Source organism: Argentina silus, assembly GCF_951799395.1.
Source record: "Argentina silus genome assembly, chromosome: 7".
NCBI classification, from domain to species: Eukaryota; Metazoa; Chordata; class Actinopteri; order Argentiniformes; family Argentinidae; genus Argentina; species Argentina silus.
The window spans coordinates 13,320,962-13,343,248 of record NC_139661.1 but is presented as its reverse complement, the minus strand read 5'-3'; the positions used below and the strand labels follow the sequence as shown (position 1 = coordinate 13,343,248).

General features: G+C 46.5%; 2 protein-coding genes across 2 annotated transcripts; one reads left to right on the top strand and one right to left on the bottom strand.

The window, feature by feature from the left end:
* The first annotated feature begins 2,259 nt into the window (after positions 1–2,259).
* On the top strand, positions 2,260–5,566 carry LOC310807706 (uncharacterized protein). Its single transcript, XM_083674276.1, has 3 exons — positions 2,260–2,303; positions 2,870–2,935; positions 3,528–5,566. Exons 2-3 carry the CDS (start codon positions 2,905–2,907, stop codon positions 5,165–5,167), a joined length of 1,671 nt encoding a protein of 556 aa, XP_083530402.1. The 5' UTR covers positions 2,260–2,303; positions 2,870–2,904; the 3' UTR covers positions 5,168–5,566.
* Positions 5,567–7,277: 1,711 nt separating this feature from the next.
* Positions 7,278–15,254, bottom strand: slc18a1 (solute carrier family 18 member A1; the record flags this gene model as incomplete). The annotated part of the gene is made up of 15 exons (XM_083673943.1): positions 7,278–8,432; positions 9,251–9,384; positions 9,975–10,094; positions 10,420–10,483; positions 10,806–10,857; positions 11,144–11,222; positions 11,795–11,890; positions 12,032–12,092; positions 12,438–12,481; positions 12,686–12,775; positions 13,022–13,114; positions 13,353–13,436; positions 13,710–13,768; positions 14,118–14,589; positions 15,146–15,254. 15 exons carry the CDS (start codon positions 15,252–15,254, stop codon positions 8,325–8,327), a joined length of 1,665 nt encoding a protein of 554 aa, XP_083530069.1. The 3' UTR covers positions 7,278–8,324.
* Positions 15,255–22,287: the final 7,033 nt, after the last annotated feature.

The following is a 22,287-nucleotide window of genomic DNA, read 5'->3' as shown; positions in this document are numbered from 1 at the left end:
AAAGGGCCAACGGGTCACGTCTGTGTGTCCATGCTACATAGTGCCTGGTTTACCCTTTATAAGAACTTCTATAAGAGATGACAGTTTGAGATTTAGACACACTGTATTAACAACTGGTCTGGGTACAGCTTCTCTGACACTAAACACAACACACTGTATCAACAACTTGTCTGGGTACAGCTTATCTGACACTAAACACAACACACTGTATTAACAACTGGTCTGGGTACAGCTTCACTGACTAAAGGTGACACACAAAACACAATCGAACAAAAGGAAAATAATAACACCAACCCCAAAAGCTCCATTATGCTACATTTACAAATCAAATCCTACAGAAATTGTATTTCTACAGGTTAGTAGGTTATGATAGAGCATCACTCATCACTTCTTCTCCAGCTCACACAGCTCAGCACTGTTACCATGGTTACAAAGTACAAACCCAGGATAGAGGGGCTGAGTGAATGTGGTCTGAACTCTGTGGATGAGGGTCATTGCGTCAGAGGAGACGCTGTAGGACAGAGTACCTGCCCTGTGATCCAGGGACACTCCTACTCTGGAGGACTGAAGGTCTGATACTTTGGTTACCTCATTATTGTGATGGATACTATTACCACCACTAGAGCACTCGAACCTCCAGGACTTGTCATTGCATCCTAATCCACAGTCATACCCTCCCCCTGTTCTGCTGATGTCTTTATATGAGACTGCTGTATGAGCCTTCCCCCCACTCCTCTCAACCTCCCAGTAACAGCGTCCAGACAGACCCTCTCTAGACAGCACCTGAGGGTAGTTAATGAATCTCTCAGGATGATCAGGATACGACTGGGCTTGGTTCATACGTTCCCCTTAGACAGAGAGAGGTGTCTGAATGCTGTGTTTGGGTCCAGTGTGAGTCGACAGGAATCTGGGAAAAGAGTAGAGTAGAGACCAAATCAGAGAAATAAGGAGAGTCAGATATGTAGCCTGTCTTTGATGAGTCTCTCCCTCTCCTAGAGCTCTCTAGTTCTATCTCAGGGTTTGTGGAAAGGATCAGTGGCGAGAGACTGTCAGCTACTTCAGGATAAACACACTCACATTGGAAGAACTGGGCTCTGGTCCTGGCCTCTGGTGGCAGTAAAACATCCACTGCATCTATTCACTACAGAGAGAGAGAGAGAGAGAGAGAGGGGGGGGGGGAGAGAGGGGGAGAGGGGAGAGAGAGGGGGAGAGAGAGTGAGGGAGAGAGAGAGAGAGTGAGGGAGAGGTAGGGAAAGGAGGGAGGGAGGAGGGAGAGAGGGAGGAGGGAGAGAGGGGGGAGGAGGGAGGGACAGAGAGAGGAAGAGAGGGAGGGAGGCGAGTGACAGAGAGGGAGGGAGAGAGAGAGAAAGAGAGGGAGGGATGGAGGGATGGAAGGAGGAGAGGGAGGGAGGGAGAGAGAGAAGGAGGGAGGGAGAGAGAGAGATAGAGAGGGAGGGAGGAGAGGGAGAGAGATGGAGGGGAGAGAGAGATGGAGGGAGGGAGAGAGAGAGGGATGGAGGGAGGGGGAGAGAGAGAGGGAGGGATAGAGGGAGAAGAGGGATGGAGAAAGAGAGGAGGGAGGGAGAGAGAGAGGGGGAGGGAGGGGGGAGAGAGAGAGGGAGGGAGGGAGAGAGAGGGAGGGATGGAGAGAGAGAGAGAGGGAGGGAGGGAGGAGAGTGAGGGAGGGATAGGGAGGGAGGGATCGGGGGACACAAGCCCAAGGCTATTTACTGCGGCCATACACCTAACCCTATCTGCACTGGGTAGGGCACACATAATGGACTGTACACAAATAATATTCCAACGCTAAACATGATATTTTGCCTGGGGCTGGGCAAGAACAACCACTCTCTTCCTGGCCTCTGTCCAACACCACACCTCCTATGGTTACAGAGTACACACACACACACACACACACACACACACACATGTGCGCGCGCACATGCACAGACACACACACACGCACACAAACACATGCACAGACACAGACATATCCAGGAAGTGTTCCCGCCCACAAGCACAAACATTTCTAGAGAAACTAAACTTGTCCTCCACTGCTGCCTGTGCAGAGCACTGTTAGGACACACACACACACACACACATACACACACACACACACACACACACACACACACACACACACACACACACATACACATAGCTAAGATAGCTGAGCTGAGGAGGAGAGACGCTGAGCTACAGCACAGACCCTCCATTTGGAATACTGACAGGAGATGGCTGTTGAGTTAGGGTTAGGGTTACATATTAGGGTGTGTACAGCCTTTCTTCTACATTCTATGCAGGTTGGTAAACCGCTCGTTATACCTCAAAAAGAGACGGATCTTAAACCTATCCCTAGCAAAAATCGGACATTTGATTTGACCGCGAACATCAATTAGCCGCTCAGTGACATTGAGGATGTTCCGTGGCAATGTAAAAGTAATGTTTATTTAAATATGCAATTCGCATTTTGGAACATGTCACAGGTCAGATAGCGGTTAACTTAGTCTGCACTGATCTGTCTCGTGTCTCGCAAACGGTCGTAGCCCAGTGAAAAAATGTGCTGTCATATCGTTCCAAATCTCGTGAACTGAAACAATAATTTGCATATTTTTCTCCAGCAAATTTATTGATATTTAGTAATGACAGAGTAACTATCTTTGAGCGTCAATGACGTCGTTGTTAAAAGAGAAAGCATTATCATGTTCCTCAGTTAATTTCACGTTTTAGCGGTATTTTTAGCGCATTTTGACATGAATAAATGCGAGTCGGCACCTTAAAAAAGGCCTCACGGCTGTGCACAGCGCTTTTAACGGTTTTGTTTTGCAATGTAGGCTAATAAGTTCCATAAATAAGTTCTCTTCTTCAGGTTTCAACCCATTGACAGACTCCGGTGTGAAAAATATGGGAGCTCCGTCAAAATTACTATCTGGTGGTGAGTAAATTATCAAATCAAATGCTTTATTTGCCCTACAATCAATTGTTGGAATGTGATATTTTTTGCTCCCCCCCAACCTAACCCCTTACTAGTCAGCAGTCAGGGTTAAGTGCCATGCTCAATGGCACAAAACAGTGGTAAGCACCTTAGATATGATGCCAGCAACCCTCCAGTCACAGCTCACAATGCCTCCTGGGGTGGGGATTGAACCAGCGACCTAGAGATTGCTGGTCTCTCTAACCTCTAGGCTACCTCCAAAAAACTGTCTAATAAGCCATAACATCAAATACAACCATAACATCACATACAACCATAACATCACATACACCCGTAACTGACATAGTGAAATGCTTTGGGATCTTGCTCCTCGCTCAACAACAGCAGTCAACAACAATCAACAAACAATCAACAATTCAGCAATACAATATAATCATATGACAATACAATATAAACAAGTGACACAAAAAGTGACAATAGTAACAGGGAGAGAAGTGACTTTGATGAACGACTGATCAGAATGAGCAGGGCTTTATGTGATCTTACAATGCAATCGCTAACACTTAGATTTCTCTTTCTCTGTTTCTCTTAGTCAAAACACTGCCAGCTGAAACTCTCAGGCTGGTTCTGATTGGCCGGACAGGATCTGGAAAAAGCGCTTCTGGTAACACCATACTGGGCAAGAAGTGCTTTATATCAAAGCCAAGCAACCGCTCTGTGACCCACCAGTGTGAGATAGGACAGGAAAATGGTGTCACGGTCGTGGACATGCCTGGTTTCGGTAGCACGGACCTGACCAGAGACAAGATCCACCAAGAGATTGCTACTTGCGTGTTGCGGTGTGCCCCTGGACCCCATGTGTTCCTCCTCGTCTTACAAATCGGCCGCTACGCGGAGGATGAGAAGGTTGTGAGTGAAATGAAGCTGGTTTTTGGGGAACATGTGTTGAACCACACACTGATACTGTTCACTCGTGGAGATGACCTGGGAGACATGACCTTAGAGGAGTACCTTGAGGAACCAACCCCCGAGCTCCAGGATCTCCTGAAGAAATGTGGGGGATGGTACCATGTGTTCAACAACAAAGACAATAATCCCAGTCAGGTGACAGAGCTGCTGAGAAAGGTGAACAGGATTGTGGAGAAGAACAAGGGAGAATGCTACACCAACGCGATGTTCAAAGAGGCAGCGGCAGCAACCAGAGACACCATGGAACGCATGAGGCAAGATCCAACTAACTCTGCTACCTCTGACCGTACTCTCTGGGAAAGAGCTTCCCTGTCCCCTGAGATCCGGAGACAACTGGTGATATGGGTGGCAGCGTTACTGACGGGGGCCGGTGTGGGTGTGGTCTTCGGGGCATGTGTGCCTCTGGCTGCAGCAGGAGGGGCTGTAGTTGTAGGCAAAGCAGTGGGACTCGCCGCAGCTGAGATGGCCGTAGTGGGAGTCTGTAGCTCAGGGGCAGTGGTGAGCGTCAGCGCGGCGTTAGGAACCGTGGTAGGAGCGTTGGTGGGTGGCGTTGCAGGAGCAGATGCAGATGGTCCACAAGAAGCAGTGGTGAAAGCAGCTAAATCAGTGGCAGCGCTTGGGGGTGCAGCAGTAGTGGTGAGCTTTGTTGCCGGAGGGCTGATAGCAGCAGGGACTGCTCTAGCATCTCCTGGAGCAACCACTGCAACCAGTGAGTTATGCACACCAGCTGCACCAGAGGGGCCAGGGACTATTACAGAGGGAGTCAAAGCACTGGCTGCACCAGAGGGGCCAGGGACTATTACAGAGGGAGTCAAAGCACTGGCTGCACCAGAGGGGCCAGGTACTATTACAGAGGGAGTCAAAGCACTGGCTGCACCAGAGGGGCCAGGGACTATTACAGAGGGAGTCAAAGCACTGGTTGCACCAGAGGGGCCAGGGACTATTACTGCAGCAGAGGGGCCAGGGACTAATACAGTTTTGGCCATCACAAGTGTGTCAGCTGTGGGGGCAGCGGGAATATGGAAATTAGCTCCGTATATTGAAAACGTAGAGATCAAGTTTGTGAATAAGAAGGAGACAGAAAAGGAGAAGAAGATAGAGAGAAGGGAGGACAGTGGAGCAGCAGTGGACGTGGTGGAAAGAGGAACAGGGTTAGATACAGAGAGGCCACCTCTCCTGGGGTTAGGTCAGAATGTTGTAGAGGTGATAAAAGAGAAAGAGGAAACCATTTTTGAGGTGTCCTTCAACAACAAATTGAAATAACGTATCACTTAGGACCATAGAACAGTTCGGTTTGGGCTTTAGTTTTGTCATTTCAGCTGATGCTGAGAGACGTGTGCATGCTTCTGTCCTCTCCTCCTCTCCCTCCTCATGGCTTTAATACTTGTATCCTCCTCTCCTCTCCTCTCCTCTCCTCTCTTCTCTTCTCTTCTCTTCTCTTCTCTTCTCTTCTCTTCTCTTCTCTTCTCTTCTCTTCTCTTCTCTTCTCTTCTCTTCTCTTCTCCTCTCCTCTCCTCTCCTCTCCTCTCCTCTCCCTCCTCATGGCTTTAATACTTGTATCCTCTCCTCCTCTCCTCTCCTCTCCTCTCCTCTCCTCTCCTCTCCTCTCCTCTTCTCTCCTCTCCTTTCCCTCCCCATGGCTTTAATGCTTGTTCTCTTGTTTTATCCAGTTTAGTTTTTACCTTCTCTGTTTCCATGGTTCTCCCTGTAAAACGTGTTGCATCCATGGATTCAATGTTATAATACATGTTATGCTATAATGTTAAATGTTATAATGCTATATAAATAAAGTTTGATTTGATTTAGTTTTTTGAAACATCATGTTACCAAGTGTAACCATGGCCCATACTTGGTCTTAAAAGTGTTGAGAGAAAAATAGAGTCTGTGTTTCTGCCCTCAAATCTTTCTCTTTCAATTCTATAACAAGGCCTCATTGTCAGTGTCCAAACGACTCAGTGAAATTCTTACTCCACAAGCAGCTCTCAAAAATACAATATGAGCAACATAAGAACAATATCACAGAAAAAAATAAAGAAAGGTAAATAAAGTTTAAAAGAAATCACTCATATGGACAACATGGCCAGCATATCACCACACCGTACAAGAACACATGGAAATGTTCCTGTTTGTCCTTGTTCTTTATTCCCTGTTTGAGTAAGAATGGAAGAGGGTGACTCATCGGAGGGTTATGTTGCTCAGCTGACATGTGATCGTTTCTGTGCTTACACGGCTAATGACGCAGCTGCTGTTTTATTACCACAGTTATCTGGAAACCTAAACAGGTTGGCCATGTTTAATTAAATACTTGCTGCTGTCTTCACCCCCCCCCCATCATCTCTGAGTCAACACACCTCAGGTTCTGTTTGCTGACCCAGCTGGGGGGGGGGTGGGGGGGGTGAGGGGAGGAGGTGGAAGTGGTTTCCGGGTTCTCTGGCTGGTAAACACAATACATGTAAACATAGGTATCATTTCGGTGGAAAGGGTAAGTCATGTGTGAGGGGGTAAATTATGTGTGAGGGGGTATCCTAAGCAATACCTTCCCCTGGTCCTCTTTTGAATTGTTGGTGTTGTTTTGCAGGGTCAGATTTTGTCCGTTCTATCAAAAATTTTAAAATTTTATAAATTTTCTCCGATAGATTAAAGAGTTAATGGAGCGTTTACAAAGGAGCAGTCGGACACCATGTAAGCGTTGTTGAAGACTTGCTTTGCGTCACCAGGGATCGTTGTTGACTTCTGTTAACGAGATTTGTGGCATTTCAGCCACAATGACGCCAATCTTCTCTCCTCTTATCTCTCCCTCGTTCTGTCCATCATTTCCTCTCCTTGATTAGAAGCAAACCAAACCTCCAGCGTGGCGTGCAGAGAACCAGGATATTAAGGGTGATGAGAGATAGCGCTCACCCAGAACTACAGAAATCTGTACATACTGTATGTCTCTCTCCTCCCCTCCCCGCTCATCTCTTCTCCTCTCACCTCATCTCCTCCCCTCTCCTCTTCTATTCTCACCTCTTCTCACCTCCTCTCCTTTCACCTCCTCCCCTCCTCTCACCTCCCCTCTCCTCTCACCACCTCTCACCTCCTCTCCTCTCCTCTCACCTCCTCTCCTCTCACCCAATCAGACAACAGATACAGACAGACACAGGAGGCAGAGGGAGAGAGGATATTTCAACAGCATTTGAACTAAAGCTGTGTAAAAAAGCATTGTGATCCAAAGTGAGATGATCGCAATCAAATGAAAGCAATTGATCCTTTGCAGTGGGATCAATAAATAAAAAATAAAACAAATGTACATGTCAAATGTATGAAATGAATTCATCTCCAAGCTTACAGTTAGTTTTAATGTTTAGCACGGACAAGAGTTACATTTATCGCTCAGAACATGAAGCACAATGACCCAGACGTACGGTATGTGACAGAAAAAGTATGTCACCTCCAGTGTCTTACAGTAACTCACACTTTTATACAGGAGCTCTGTGGCCGGTCATGTGACCTATGGGTGCAGAGAAGAACAGGGGGCATTTAGACGGATATGTTCTATGATTATAGCTGAGGCACCCTGAGCAGTAGGGATGCTGTACAGGGGAGGCTGGTGGAGGTAGACATCAGAGGACGTGCTCATTGTAATGCATGGAATGGAATGAGGAATATTTAACAGGTGTGTTTGATACCATTCCTCATTTCGTTCCATGCAGAGCCACTGTTCATGTTTACATGTTTTATTTACATGTCCTATAGTAGCATTTTACTAGACTGTAAACACATCCATTTATCAATGTAACTGTAACATGTTATGGAGTGGAATGAGGGATGGTATCAACACGTGTGTTTGATACCGTTCCTTATTCCGTTCCATAAATTACAATGAGGCCGTCCTCCGATTTCTACCTCCACCAGCCTCCCTGTTATAGGCCATGGTTGAGTATCAGTACATTGTAGACCCAGTTTAGACCAAAAGTGACAGCTATGGCCTTGTTACACTAGCATCTCTCCAGGTAGAAGCTTCTGGACATCAACCGTGCTCATGTCACTGACAGCCACCAAGGTTATATGACATTTTCCAGGTTGAGTACAGTATGTGTTAATTGAGGGATTGTACTATGCATCATGTAGATCAATCAAGAGATTATAAAAAACATTTGGAGACAATATCACTATGCCCTTTATCAATCCATTGCTCTTCTGCTCTTTCACTGGAAATGTGTGTGTGTGAGAGTGTGCGTGAGAGTGTGTGTGTGTGTGTGTGTGAGAGAGAGTGTATGTGTGTGTGTGTGGGGTGTGTGAGAATGTGTTTGTGTGTCTGTGTAGTGTGTGTGTGTGTGTGTGTGTGTGTGTGTGTGTGTGTGTGTGTGTGTGAGAGAATGTGTGTGTGCGTGTGTGTGTGTGTGTGTGTGTGTGTGTGTGTGTGTGTGTGTGTGTGTGGTCACTCCTCAGTCTCCTCGTCACTGTCATCACTCAGGGGGAACTCTCGACACTCCTTCTGTGTGTTGTAGCTCTTCCTGTGCATGGGGCACTCCTGGTCGATGATAGCCTGCAAGACACACACACACACACACACACGACACATAGTTATGTACCATGAAATAATCTGAATTTTGGGGATACAGTTCATTTGAAAAAGCAATAATTTCAAATTGTTTTTTATTCAACATTTAAAGTATTTCACCAGAAAGTTCCACTGAGGTCGAGACCTTTTACAAGGGAAACTTCATTCTCGAATGTACTTCATCTGTATACATAATTCATACCTTTTCTATCAGTTCTGACTGCAGCTTTGAAGTGTATGACCCTTGTTTTTAACCATAATGACTCTGTAAAGAACCACATCAATAGAGGCTCTACAGCTAACTCTGCTTTCTAAAATTACAGCTTTGGCTGCTACACCTTCCTAAAGATGTGAGGAATGATTGTCTTCTACCTGGCACAGAAACAAAAACACTGAGACACACACACACACACACACACACACACACGCACACACGCACACACACACACACACACACACACACACACACACACACTCTCACTCACACACACACACACACCTCCTCCCAGACTGTGTCAGGACGTGTCGGGCCAGACAACATGGTAGGGGGATTACAACTGGAGCCAGTGGAGCAGGAAGCTGCGTTCTACTGCCCTGCAGAGGGTATCAGTCTAAACCTGCCTACTGCCCTACAGAGGGTATCAGTCTTGACCTGCCTACTGATACAGAGGGTATCAGTCTGGACCTGCCTACTGATACAGAGGGTTAGGGGTAGGGCTAGGGTTAGGGGTAGGGTTAGGGTTAGGGTTAGGGTTAGGGGTAGGGCTAGGGTTAGGGTTAGGGTTAGGTTTAGAGCTCCTCACCATCTTCTCCTCCTTGACTGCAGGGTTCCGCAAGAAGAAGCAGAGCGGAGCATACAGGATGTTGATGAGGCCGATCAACACCATCAGGTTGGGGAAGCCTATGGTCCTCACTAGTGCGCCCCCTATGGACGGACCTGGAACAACACATAGTGGAGACAGAGGGGAGTGCTGTGTCAGATCAACCAGGCGATGCTGAGTCACTGGTGGACAGACCTACCTGGGCCATACACAGGAGAGGCTGGTGGAGGTAGAAATTGGAGGACAGGCTCCTTATAATGCATGGAATCCTGGATTTCTACCTCTACCAGCCTCCCCTGTGTATGACTCATATACTCCTGTGTATAGTGTAGAAAGCAACAACAGAATATGTTATTATTATATGTATATAATATACAGAATAATGTGTTATTATACAGTACCAGTCAAAAGTTTGGACACACCTTGCAAAGCTGTCATCAAAGCAAAAGGTGGCTACTTTGAAGAATCTAAAATATAAAACATATTCTGGTTTGTTTAACACTTTTTTGTTTACTACATAATTTCATATGTGTTCCTTGTCTTGAATGTCTTGAATATTAATCTACTATTTAGAAAATAATACAAATAAAGAAAAACCATTGAATGAGAAGGTGTGTCCAAACATTTGACTGGTACTGTATATACAGAATAGTGTGTTATTATATATATATATATAATATATATAATATACAGAATGATGTCCTACCAATAGCGAAGCCCAGACAGAGAGCTACGTCAGCGATGGCGTAGATGCTACCGTAGACAGACACATGACGGATGTCCACCAGATAACCCATTATAGCCATCATAGAGGAATCCACCATACCTGACACACGCACGCACGCATGCATGCACGCACACACATACACACACGTACACGCACGCACACAAACATAGACACACACGCACACACGCACGCATACTCACAAACATAGACACACACAAGCACACACACACAAGCACGCACGCACACACACACACACACAGGCACGCACACACACACACATGGAGAGAGAGAGAGACAGAGAGAGAGAGAGAGAGAGAGAAAGAGAGAGAGAGAGAGAGAGAGAGAGAGAGAGAGAGAGAGAAAGGCCAGTTAGGTTGGGACTCTGACAATTACAATTCAAATGTTCCAACATCTTGTCACCTACCAATAGCAAAGCCAAGGCCACCATTTGGACCAATCAGACCATAGATGTTTGTTGCCAAGGGGACCTGTGGGATAATGTCATGAAATATGGAAGTTATTGGGGTTAGGGTTAGGTGTGTATAGAACAGAATAGAATACCACACACATAAACATCACACATGACATAAAGAAACACATTACACACACCACAGCAAACATTTATATAAATACCAGAACATAACTACACAGCAGGGGAGGCTAGTGGAGGTAGAAATCGGAGGACGGGCTCATTGTAATGAGGAATGGTATCAAACATTGAGGAATGGTATCAAACATCAAACATACATTACAATGAGCCTGTCCTCCAATTTCTACCTCCGCCTCCCTTGTCTGAACCCTGGTACTCACACACAGGAGGCTGACGCCCACGATGAACATGCCTATCATGGAGCACAGCCACCTGGAACACAACCATGCTTTCCTTACTGGGTCATAAAGGTACACACACACACACACACACACACACAGACACACACACAGACACACACACACACACACACACACACACACGCACGCACACCCGCACGCATGCACGCACACGCACACACACACGCACACACACACGCACGCACACATGCACCTGCATGCACACACATACACCCACCTGCACGCACACACACGCACGCACACAATATCGATGTTCTACACAGGAAGTGAGTGATTGCAGAGGGAGGAGGCAGACGTACCTTCCCATCTTGTTGGCTAACAAGCCAAACAGGTTGATGCCGATCAGGTAAGAGATGCTTGCTGGGAGGAAAGCCATACCTGGGACACAAACACTGACGCTCAGACACAGAAACAACATGACTACAGCTATGATGAATCTGTATAGATCCTACATCTCTCTGTTTCTGCCATGATGAGTCCATCAGTTAGATCTTAGCCTCACCAAAGCCTCTTTAAAGGTAGTCGTATACACAATCTCTGGCCTCACTGTGGGTTCAAACACAAGAGGAGTGCTGCTTTAAGATATTAATACTGATAAGATCAGATTTCTTCATCAGGCAGGATCATTTCAAGCTACCATGAACAACAAGACAACAATGTGGAAATACAACTATAAATAACAACAACTCTAAATGATCATGTGTGTGTTACCCGTACCGAGATTGAGGTCATATTGATAAATGTATATAGGGCATTGTAAATAGAGCATTGTAAACATGAAGAGTCAGATGAAGAGTCAGATGTTGATAGGACATTATAAACATGAAGAGTCAGATGAAGAGTCAGATGTTGATAGGACATTATAAACATGAAGAGTCAGATGAAGAGTCAGATGTTGATAGGACATTATAAACATGAAGAGTCAGATGAAGAGTCATGTGTGAGTGTACCGAGCTGCCACTTGGGGGAGCACATGGTCTGCATCATCCAGATGGGCAGGGTGGGCTCCAGGATGGCCACTCCCATGTTGGCGAAGCACAGAGAGCCTGGAACACAACAACAACAACAGCTATGTCAACAACAACAACAACAACAACAACAACAACAACAACAACAACAACAACAACAACAACAACAGCAGCTATGTCAAGCTATGGTTCTATCTAGGTCCAAGGTCCGGTCCTCACCGGCACTAATGAGGATGTAGGGGTCCTTCAGCAGGGTGAGCAGAGGGGTTCCCTCCACACTCTGGAAACACACACACACACACACACACACACACACACACACACACACACACACACACACACGTGTGTCAAGGTAGGAGACAGATACACACACTACAAACCTCTGTGATACAATGTCAACAATAAGACATGATGACATTCATCAGGTAACAGCAATGATGTGATAACATTCATAAGGTAACAGCAATGACATGGTGACATTAATAAGGTAAGAGCAATGACATGATAACATTCATAAGGTAACAGCAATGACATGATAACATTACTAAGGTAACAGCTATGATGTCGATACAGCAAATCTCTTAGCAGAGACATGCAGTATTTGGAGGGGTCAAAGGTGACTCACCGCTGGTGAGATCTTTGATGGTTGAAGTATGCAGAGCTGCAACACTGTGTGATCAGGAAACAGAGCCAGTCAGCAGTCATGAACATGATTTTAGAATGTATCTTCTCCTCTCCTCTGAACTATCACATAGGTTGCCTGCCTACATTCACTCAGATTGTCTAAGAGAAGGAGTTCATCTGTTATCAAAAACATACATAACAGTCATATCTGACATTGAGGTGAAGTGTATTATGTGTTGATGGTCTTACCTCCATCAAACACAGCCAGGAAGGCCAGGATGAGGAAAGGGGCGCTCTTCCCTGCAAACTCGTACATCACACTACCGAACGGGGCTCCAACTGGTTAACAGAACACAGAGGGAGGGACATTCTGTCAACACAGGACACACACACCACAACAAACCTCTCTCCTCGTCTCCCCACAATCTGCACCTGCTCACTCTCTAGATTAGCTGCATTGGACTAGTAACAGAATAGTGTCCACGCTACACTGATCTAGTACTTTAGATCCGTAGCAGTAGCAGTAGTTATTGTTGTTGTTGTTGTTGTTGTTGTTATTATTATTATGAATGACTGATTACTTACTGAGGACACCCATGGCCAGTCCACCCAGGGCTATCCCCATGGCGACGCCCCTCTCCTCATCATCAGTGTACACACTAGCCAGCATCCCCAGACCTACAAGAAACACACACAGACACACACACACATGCACACACATGTACACGTACACGTATGCGCGCACACACACACACACACACACACACGCACACACGCACGCACACACACACACACACACACACACACACACGTAAACACACAAACACATGCACGCACACACACAAACAATAATTTAGAAGGATGAAGCACATGGACCCAATTTCATCATAGTGATATCATTGTAAGATCCACATACCTGCCACAGAGGAGAAGGAGGAGCCAACGCCCTGCAGAGAGCGAGCAAAAAACAACAAGGCATAGGTACCTGAGAAGGCAAACACTGATAAGCACCACACACACATACACACACACACACACACACACACACACACACACACACACAGTCATTACTAGGACTCCACTGGAGAGAGAATAACATGTTAGAATGACATGTAATTGTCACGTTATATTAATAAATATAAACAGCACCTCAGTTATTACATGGCATGTTATTACAGAACATTACAACCTCAGTCATGTTATTACAGAACATTACAACCTCAGTCATGTTATTATCAATATACAAGTGAGTCAGAGCTGAGGGGCAACATACTTATAGTGGAGAAGAACATGATGATGAATCCAGCGAACATTGGGATGTGATAACCGATCCTTGTAACCAAAACAAAGAGAAATGATGCAGTGTGTACGTAAACATTGGTTTGAAATTAGTTTTAGCTTTTTTAAAATAGATGAAGAGTATTGTATTGTATCTTGTGTGCAACAGTATTGTATTGTATCTTGTGTGCAACAGTATTGTATTGTATCTTGTGTGTATCAGTATTGTATTGTATACTGTAGATAGAAGGTTGTTTTTGAGGTAGACATCCGAGGACAAGCTCATTGTAATGCATGGAAGGGAATGAGGAATTTCCTCATTCCATTTCTCACTCCATTCCATGAATTACAATGAGCCCGACCTCCAATTTCTACCTCCACCAGCCTCCCCATACTGTCCTACCTGTTAGTCATGGGGCCGACAAAGGGGTTGACCATGAGCTGAACTACGGCCTTGGAGGCGAAGAGCAGGCCCACACGGACGTTCTCCCGGTCCAGGAAGGCACTGTCCTGCTCACACGCCAGGGAGCTAGCATTGGTGCTAGCCAGGGAGCTAGCATTGCTGCTAGCCAGGAAGCTACCATTGCTGCTAGCCAGGGAGCTAACATTGCTGCTAGCCAGGGAGCCATCCTGAGCAGAGTTACTGACGTTGCGGTGGAGGAGGAGGGGGGGGTTGTGGTGGGGGGGGCGGGGGGCAGGCCGGCTGGTATCAGAGACCCTCAGGCTGAAGGTGGTGTTGTCATAGAAGGAGAGGACGGAGGAGAAGGTGGCCATCTCAGAAGGCCTCTGTGTGGGGGAGGGCTGGAGGGAGGAGGGGATCTGGGGGGTCGGCCCATGGTGCTCTGTGGCGTAGAGGAAGGTTGGGATGATGGGCACTGGAGGAGAGGAGAGACGGCAGGTGAGGAGAGGAGAAGAGGAGAGGAGGAGAGGAGGAGAGGAGCGGAGGAGGGGAGGAGAGGAGATTAGAGGAGAGGAGAGGAGTGACAACAGGCTAGGTTCTGGAGTGGGGAGTGTGCACTTTAGAACTCAGTCCCAGAGTCAGGTGTCAGGCCTTGTGTCCCTGTTGCTAGGAGACAGTGGTGCGTGTCCCTGTTGCTTGGAGACAGTGATGTGTGTCCCTATTGCTAGGAGACAGTGACGTGTGTCCCTGTTGCTAGGAGACAGTGGTGTGTGTCCCTGTTGCTAGGAGACACTGTCGTCATGTGTCCCTGTTGCTAGGAGACAGTTGCGTGTGTGGTGGGTGTGTTTCAGAAGAGGTCATGTGACCCTGGATGTTCCCTGTCGGTCTGACTCACTCTCTGGGTCCTCCAGGGGTCAGAGGAGGTCAAGGTAAATGCCATGGTCATGATAGAGCCAGGGTGTGTGTGTGTGTGTGTGTGTGTGTGTGTGTGTGAGTGTGTGTGTGTGTGTGTGCGTGTGTGTAGGACTCACCAACGACGGTCAGCAGCATGTTATCCAGCAGCAGCGCCACACAGACGACCACCAGCACCAGTCTGGGGGAGCCTCTGTACTCCTTCAGCCACTCCACAGGGTTAAACATTCTCTCTCTCTCTCTCTCTGCCTCTCTCTCTCTCTCTCTCTGTCTCAGTGGTACAACTACAGCATCTACAGTATGAACACACAGAGATCAACCACAATCCCATCAGAGCTTAGTTTGTATACATTACATCCACCACCCTAACCATTAAACTTCACATAAAATACAGGTAATTCATAAAAAGAGCTTATCTCCCCACATGTGAACCCCTGTCCCCCCTCCCCCCCTGCCTCCTATTCCCAGCATGTGGACGTGGGCATGGCCTCTCTGTTTCAGGAGAGACATTTGGCTACTGGATGATGGTTTCTACTCTCCCAGCAATACAATTAGTCCTCCTCCAGGGCACACACACACACACACACACACACACACACACACAAACGCACAGGCAGGCATACACACAAAAACAAATAAAAAACACACACACACGCAGGCAGGCACACACACACACACACACACACACACACACACACACGCACAGAGCCCCCCTAAGTGAGGTAAAGTGCTGGGAGATAAGGAGTGGATTAGCCATAGCAGACCCAGGTCCACTCACTCACAGCTTAGGAGGCAGGTCACAGCACCAGCCCACTACCAAGACCACCGCATCCAGGGGAGGTTAGCAGAGGTAGAAATCAGAGGATAGGCTCATTGTAATGCATGTGTGTTTGATACCATTGCTCATTCTGTTCCATGCATTACAATGAGCCCATCCTCCAATTTCCACCTCCACCAGTCACATCTGTTTCTAAACTAAAACACAATGCAATAGGAAATGCTCATTTGTTTTCAATCTAACAAATGTGGTTAAGAAATCTTTTTTGTTTCTTTCTTTTAAAATACATTTTGTGGAGAGATCTTCATCAAATACAGAACAAAATGAAATCAGCGTTTCTAAGAATGATCATCATCCTGTAGTCATTCATACTCACTGTAGACAGTCAATACAAGTCAATACAGTCAATAAGAGTCAATACAGTCAATGCAAATCAATACAAGTCAATACAGTCAATAAGAGTCAATACAAGTCAATACAGTCAATAAGAGTCAATACAAGTCAATACAAGTCAATACAAGTTAATACAGTCAATAAGAGTCAATACAGTCAATAAGACTCAATACAAGTCAATACAAGTTAATATTCAGAAGGTACCCAGCCAGTTTTAGGGTATGGCAGGTCTCTGTAGGGATGAAGGCTCTTACCTCTGGCTGCCTACTGCACGTTCTCCTGGCCAGTCCTCCACTGGCTCTATTTAAACACTCTGGACAGCCCTGCTTCCATAAGGTAGTCACTCTACCACTCACTCACACACACCCACACACACACACACACACACACACACACACACACACACACACACAGACACACAGACACACAGACACACACACACACACAAACACACACACACACACACACACATACACACACACACACACACTCCCTGACCCAAGCTTGTTCTGCGTCACAGAGGAAAGTAATTGTGTGCATCTGCTGCTCTTTATTGACGGGTGGGAGGGGAGGGGAGGGGAGGGGAGGGGAGGGGGGGGAGGGGGGGGGAGGGGTGGGGGGATAACCTGCGGCTGCTGCTGCCTTATCTGCTATCTCAGACAAATTAACCCTTTTCAGACAGGAGACTGGAACAGCAGGGAGGGGGGGCAGGCAACCTGGCCTTTCAGCCAGCCAGCACGCCTCTTTGTTCTGTATCTGGGTCTGTCAACAGGCTCCTATGCTGCCCGCCAACCAGGATCACACTACCTCCTGTAAACCCCAAACAAAAGAAGGAACATCCGCTGGTCTGTGCGCATATGTGTGTGTATGTGTGCATGTGTGTGTGCATATGTGTGTGTGTGTGTGTGTGTGTGTGTGTGTGTGTGTGTGTGTGTGTGTGTGTGTGTGTGTGTGTTCGCCTCAGGCCCTGCTGCTGCTGGGGGGACACTGGAACACACCATTGAGACTGGTGTGTGTTATGCAAATGACACATCAACAAGTTCAATTGGTCCATCAGACACGATTTACAGAATTCTATGATTGAAACTGGAGTTCCAAGGTGTTCAATAACCTAATGTGAATCTGAGGGGGACAAATATAAGCTTAAGGGGAGCTCTTTCTCTTTCTCTTCCTCTCTCTCTCTCTCCCTCCCTCTCACACTCACACAGGCACACATACAGAGAGAGATAGAAAGAAAGAGAGAGAGAGCGCATGTTTAGAATCAGACAAGTCAAAAACAGGGTAAAGGTAAGCCTCATTGATGTCTCAATCTACATCGCTTAAGAAGTCTTAATGGAGAGGAAACATTCTGTTTAAAACACGTTTATTCTACAGCCTGTAATTATCTCGTAATAACTCTATGCCGCTGAAGAGGAAGATAGACACTCATCTGTGTGTCTTTACCTCTCATAGGCCTAACGGCAGCCGATTCATAATTATTATGATAAGCGGGAGGGAGCAACTGTGATAGTGATCTCTGTCAGATATCAAACACTTGACGGTTTAGATACATACTACCCCTGCCGAAGTTCTAAAAGCACAAGATTACCTCGTGTTCCGGTTGGTCAGGAAGCTGCTCTCATCCGTGTCGACTGATGCGGTTTGTTCAAAGACTATTTCTTATTTATCAAAAATACATTTCAAAGGACCTCTGTATTGGGAGGAGGGACGGGAGTGGAGTTTGGTGTGGAATGAAAGAGATGGGAGCTTTCCAGACTGCGGGTGGGCGGCCGGTGGAGAGTATAAAGTAGGATCCACCTGCTTTCAGAAAAGTAGGGGCTGTCTTCTCAAATCTGTCCGAGGCGATACAGAATTCATAACCAAGCCTAGATTCATAGTCTTATTTTTACGACTTTATCGGGACAACAATGAGGACACCTACGATCACTCTGCTCTTCATGTGTTCTCACTGTATGGTGCAATGTCTCGACTCCAACGTCATCCGGTCCTCGAAGGAGGCCTTGGACCCGTCGGAACAGGAACAGGTGAGAAGAACGCACCGGCAGTGACCGTTGATGGTCCGTTTTCCAGCGGTGTGGATTCATTCTTCAGTGTTTATTTCTCTACAGTTGTGAGTTTACTGAACAGATTCGTGTGCTTGTAACGACAGGAGCGGCCGCAGAGCGCGACCGTTGGGGTGGGGGTGCGGAATAACGCGCGTCGCAGGGTAGACGCGTCTTCTAATCGCCAGCACGCCAGCTCATCGGTGAGTGTGTGTGTGTCTGTGCGTGTGTCCGTAGTGTGTGTGTGAGTGAGTGGAGTGAATATAACATTCAATAGGACTTGAAAAAAAAGATTGTTACAAAGAGGTGTGTGTGTGTGTGTGTGTGTGTGTGTGTGTGTGTGCTCACTACCGCGCCCCCACACACCATTTTCTCTCACTTACTCACTCACACACACACACACACACACTACATTTCAGAATATGAATGTGGAGGTGACTTGTCTGTGTTGAAGTGGCACTGAATGCCCTACTCCTCCCACAGAGAGACACCTGCAACAGACCAATGAGGAAGAGCCAGACCAGTAGGGACAGAACTACCCCTACTCCTGATGATGACCAGAACCAAAAGAAAGGTGCGATATTCAGCTGGAAGACATTTCTCTCAGATGAGCAGAAGTGGCTACTAGGGTACAGGTCTAGGAGTTGTTAGGGTACAGGTCTAGGAGTTGTTAGGGTATAGGCCTAGGAGTTGTTAGGGTACAGGTCTAGGAGTTGTTAGGGTATAAGCCTAGGAGTTGTTAGGGTATAGGCCTAGGAGTTGTTAGGGTATAGGCCTAGGAGTTGTTTGGGTATAGGCCTAGGAGTTGTTAGGGTATAGGTCTAGGAGTTGTTAGGGTATAGGCCTAGGAGTTGTTAGGGTACAGGTCTAGGAGTTGTTAGGGTATAGGTCTAGGAGTTGTTAGGGTATAGGCCTAGGAGTTGTTAGGGTATAGGTCTAGGAGTTGTTAGGGTATAGGCCTAGGAGTTGTTAGGGTATAGGTCTAGGAGTTGTTTTGGAATGAAGCACAACTATCTGGTTCCCTCCGCAGCACCAGAGATGGCCACCTGTGTGCGCTCCGGGGACTGTGAGGCCGGGCTGTGCTGCGTCCGTTACCTGAAGGAGAAGAGATGTAAACGCATCCCAGTGGAGGAGGAGGCCTGCCTCCTGCGAGGCCGCTCCAAACAGCGCAGGAACCTGGACCGCTGTGACTGTGGGCCGGGCCTGGTGTGTCGGGCCCGGCCGGAGAGCCCCAAGGGCCAGGGCGTCTGTCAGCCCAAGCAGAGGAACCAGCGGAGGGCTCGACACTCCGGCAAGAGGAGGGTGGCTCAGAGGCCGTGTGGATGACTTTAGCATTTGCACCACAAACTTTTAAAAGGAAAAAATAAACCACACACAAACACAAACACACACACACTCTTGTAACATTCTACTTCACGTCTTTTTCAGTGTTATACAGTATGCTGATTTCACACCAAAAGTGTGCATTCTGTTTTAGTTTCACGCAAGCATTGTCAAAATAAACCAGACATCTTTGTAACATTCTTTATGTCACATGTTTGTCCCTATATAAACTTGACTTGAAATTGCTATAAAGTCTGAATACTGAAGCAAGCAAGTAAACTTGGCTGTGCATCTGGTGTAATCTCAAGCACCAGAACATGGTCTATAGAACTGTCCTCCTCACATCATCAGACACTAGTGCCATCTACTGGGTTGAGTTTATCAAACAATGTTTTACCATCTACAAAAACCTTATTTGGAACCCGGTGTGTGTGTGTGTGTGTGTGTGTGTGTTGGCTGAAATCACTTCATAGCAATACCAATTAGAAGACATCAGAAGAACCTTATTGGTGTGACAGGATTCAAACCTGGGTCTCTCACATGGAACAAGCGTCTACCATAACACCAAGAAGACATCCTCAAGGTCAGAGGGCATGACTTGAGTTTACATGTCTCATTTGGACCGTTGAAAAATGCTAAATAAACTCTAAGGCAGGTGCCGAATGCAGCAAGATTGGACGAGTAAAAGGAAGGGTTTAACAAATCTCAGTGGTTAGGAATTATGACGAGGTTCTAAGGGGGGGGGGCTTGACTGGGAAGGGGGTGTGGCTTGAGAATAAAGGGGTGGGGCTATATTGGTGGGTGCCAGTTCATTCCTTCACTTTGCTACAGTTGGCCATGATAATCTTCGCACTGGGCTTGCCGCTACTGGTGCTGTAGTTCCCGATCTTTTGTATGACATCATAATCATTTGCCATCAATCCAAAGGCCAAGTTCTTGCCATCCATCCTCTAAATGTAACAGCCAAACTATACCAACGCCATCACGGCACCATAACGTCTCTTTACCGTGAGCCGCAGTTTAACAACTCACGGTGATCTAATATAATAATATATGCCATTTAGCTGACGCTTTTATCCAAAGGGACTTACATTGCAGTGAGTGCATACATTTCAGTATATATGGTCCCAGTGGGAATCAAACCTTAGCATTGTTAGCGCCATGCTCTACCAACTCAGCCACAGAGGACCACATCTGATCTATGAAACATGCAAAACCAGCACGTCTGTGAAGCAAGGCTCACTTGAAGCAGCATAGTTTTACACTTCGAGTCCATTTTCCTTGGCAGTGAGTGTTGTCAAGGCGTAGATGCAGAGAAATAAGCACAAAATATCAAATATAAATTCACAAATTATCTCAGTCATCCTAAAACTAAGTAGGAACATTGCAAAAATCTACCTGCACACATTGAAAGGTTCAGTATCGCATTTTAGGCTTCTATTCAAAAAATGTGCTTCCCTTTATGAAATAGCATATTTTGTCATCAAGCAAGGTTTGTGGCAGCACATCTCGTCTCGCTCTTGGTGCAGCACTCTGAAAACTGTGTTTCGGTGTTCGTGTAGATTCAGCCTTAAGCACAAACAAATGTGATAACGTGTAATAACAAAGCCTCTTTAAAGGAAGCCAATTCACTCCGCCGCCATCTTGGCGATCTTTGGGCGCTCTATCTTCAGAGACCAAATGCTGTTAGAAAGGTCGCCTATAGGAGGGCAGGACACAAATTCCACTCACACCAAAATGGCACAAATTAGCAATTCTTCCTTTCGATTTTTCACATCACTAAAGTGTGTAGAAACATTTTGTGGAGTCATTTGATCTTTAAAAGTTGTTGTAACGGCTTAAAAATACACAACTTGGCTCTGTCGAAGCCTTTCTATCCTGCCGCTCGTCTTACACACGCGTTGCCAGTGACGCTAAGCTATAACTGCGTGGTAATTGGTCAGAAATGTATCCCCACGTGGGACCGGCGCCATCTTACCCGTCTCTCGCAAAACCGCGGCTCCGCCTCTTTTATGTTCGGTACCGGTAGTGCACGCCTGTCCTCTCTGTTCCTCATTAGCTCGATTTCCAACCAGTATTAGAAGGGATTGTTTCAAATCACGCTGCCGGACCAATAGCATGTTGTGGCCTTAACCAGTGTTAGTCAAGCATGACAATATATGTGTTATATAAGTGTTCAACAAAACAGTTAGGTGTTAGTAACCGGCGAATTGTTTTAATGAACTACATTTCCCAAGAGGCTGCGTTGCTCCGACGCTGAGTCTCTGCACACACAACAAGCCGGTTCATGAGTCATGACATGACCCCCTCTCCAACATGCTAAATTATCGCCAAAATATTAAGTTCCGATCAGCTGCATACATCTAGCCGTACAGGAGTGAAGGCCCATATTGAAGGATGTCCCAATAGTGTAGGAGATGAGGTCCACTTCAGATACCTGCTAAAGTCAATAATGTGTTATTGCGCCTGACAAACCAGTCATGTCAGCGGACTGTTTCATACGCAAAAGGTATAAAACAGCGCCCTCTACCGGCTAGTCGGGCTACCTTTCTGTTTTCACTGGGACAATGTGCAACGCAGCATGTGCTTAAATTTATAATTTGATATGTAACATGAAACACAAATATTATTGCCAAAGGTCTAATACTGTAGCCTACCCTAACATCGTTCACTTGGTTGACTGAGATACGCAGATGTCAACAGTGCACAAACCTATGCACTTCTG

What these genes read in the sequence shown, in the direction of transcription:
- LOC310807706 (XM_083674276.1), top strand. Translation starts at nt 2,905, where the DNA reads ATGGGAGCTCCGTCAAAATTACTATCTGGTG. An exon ending in GTCAAAATTACTATCTGGTG is followed by an intron (nt 2,936 to 3,527) that starts GTGAGTAAATTA and finishes TGTTTCTCTTAG; the next exon opens with TCAAAACACTGCCAGCTGAA.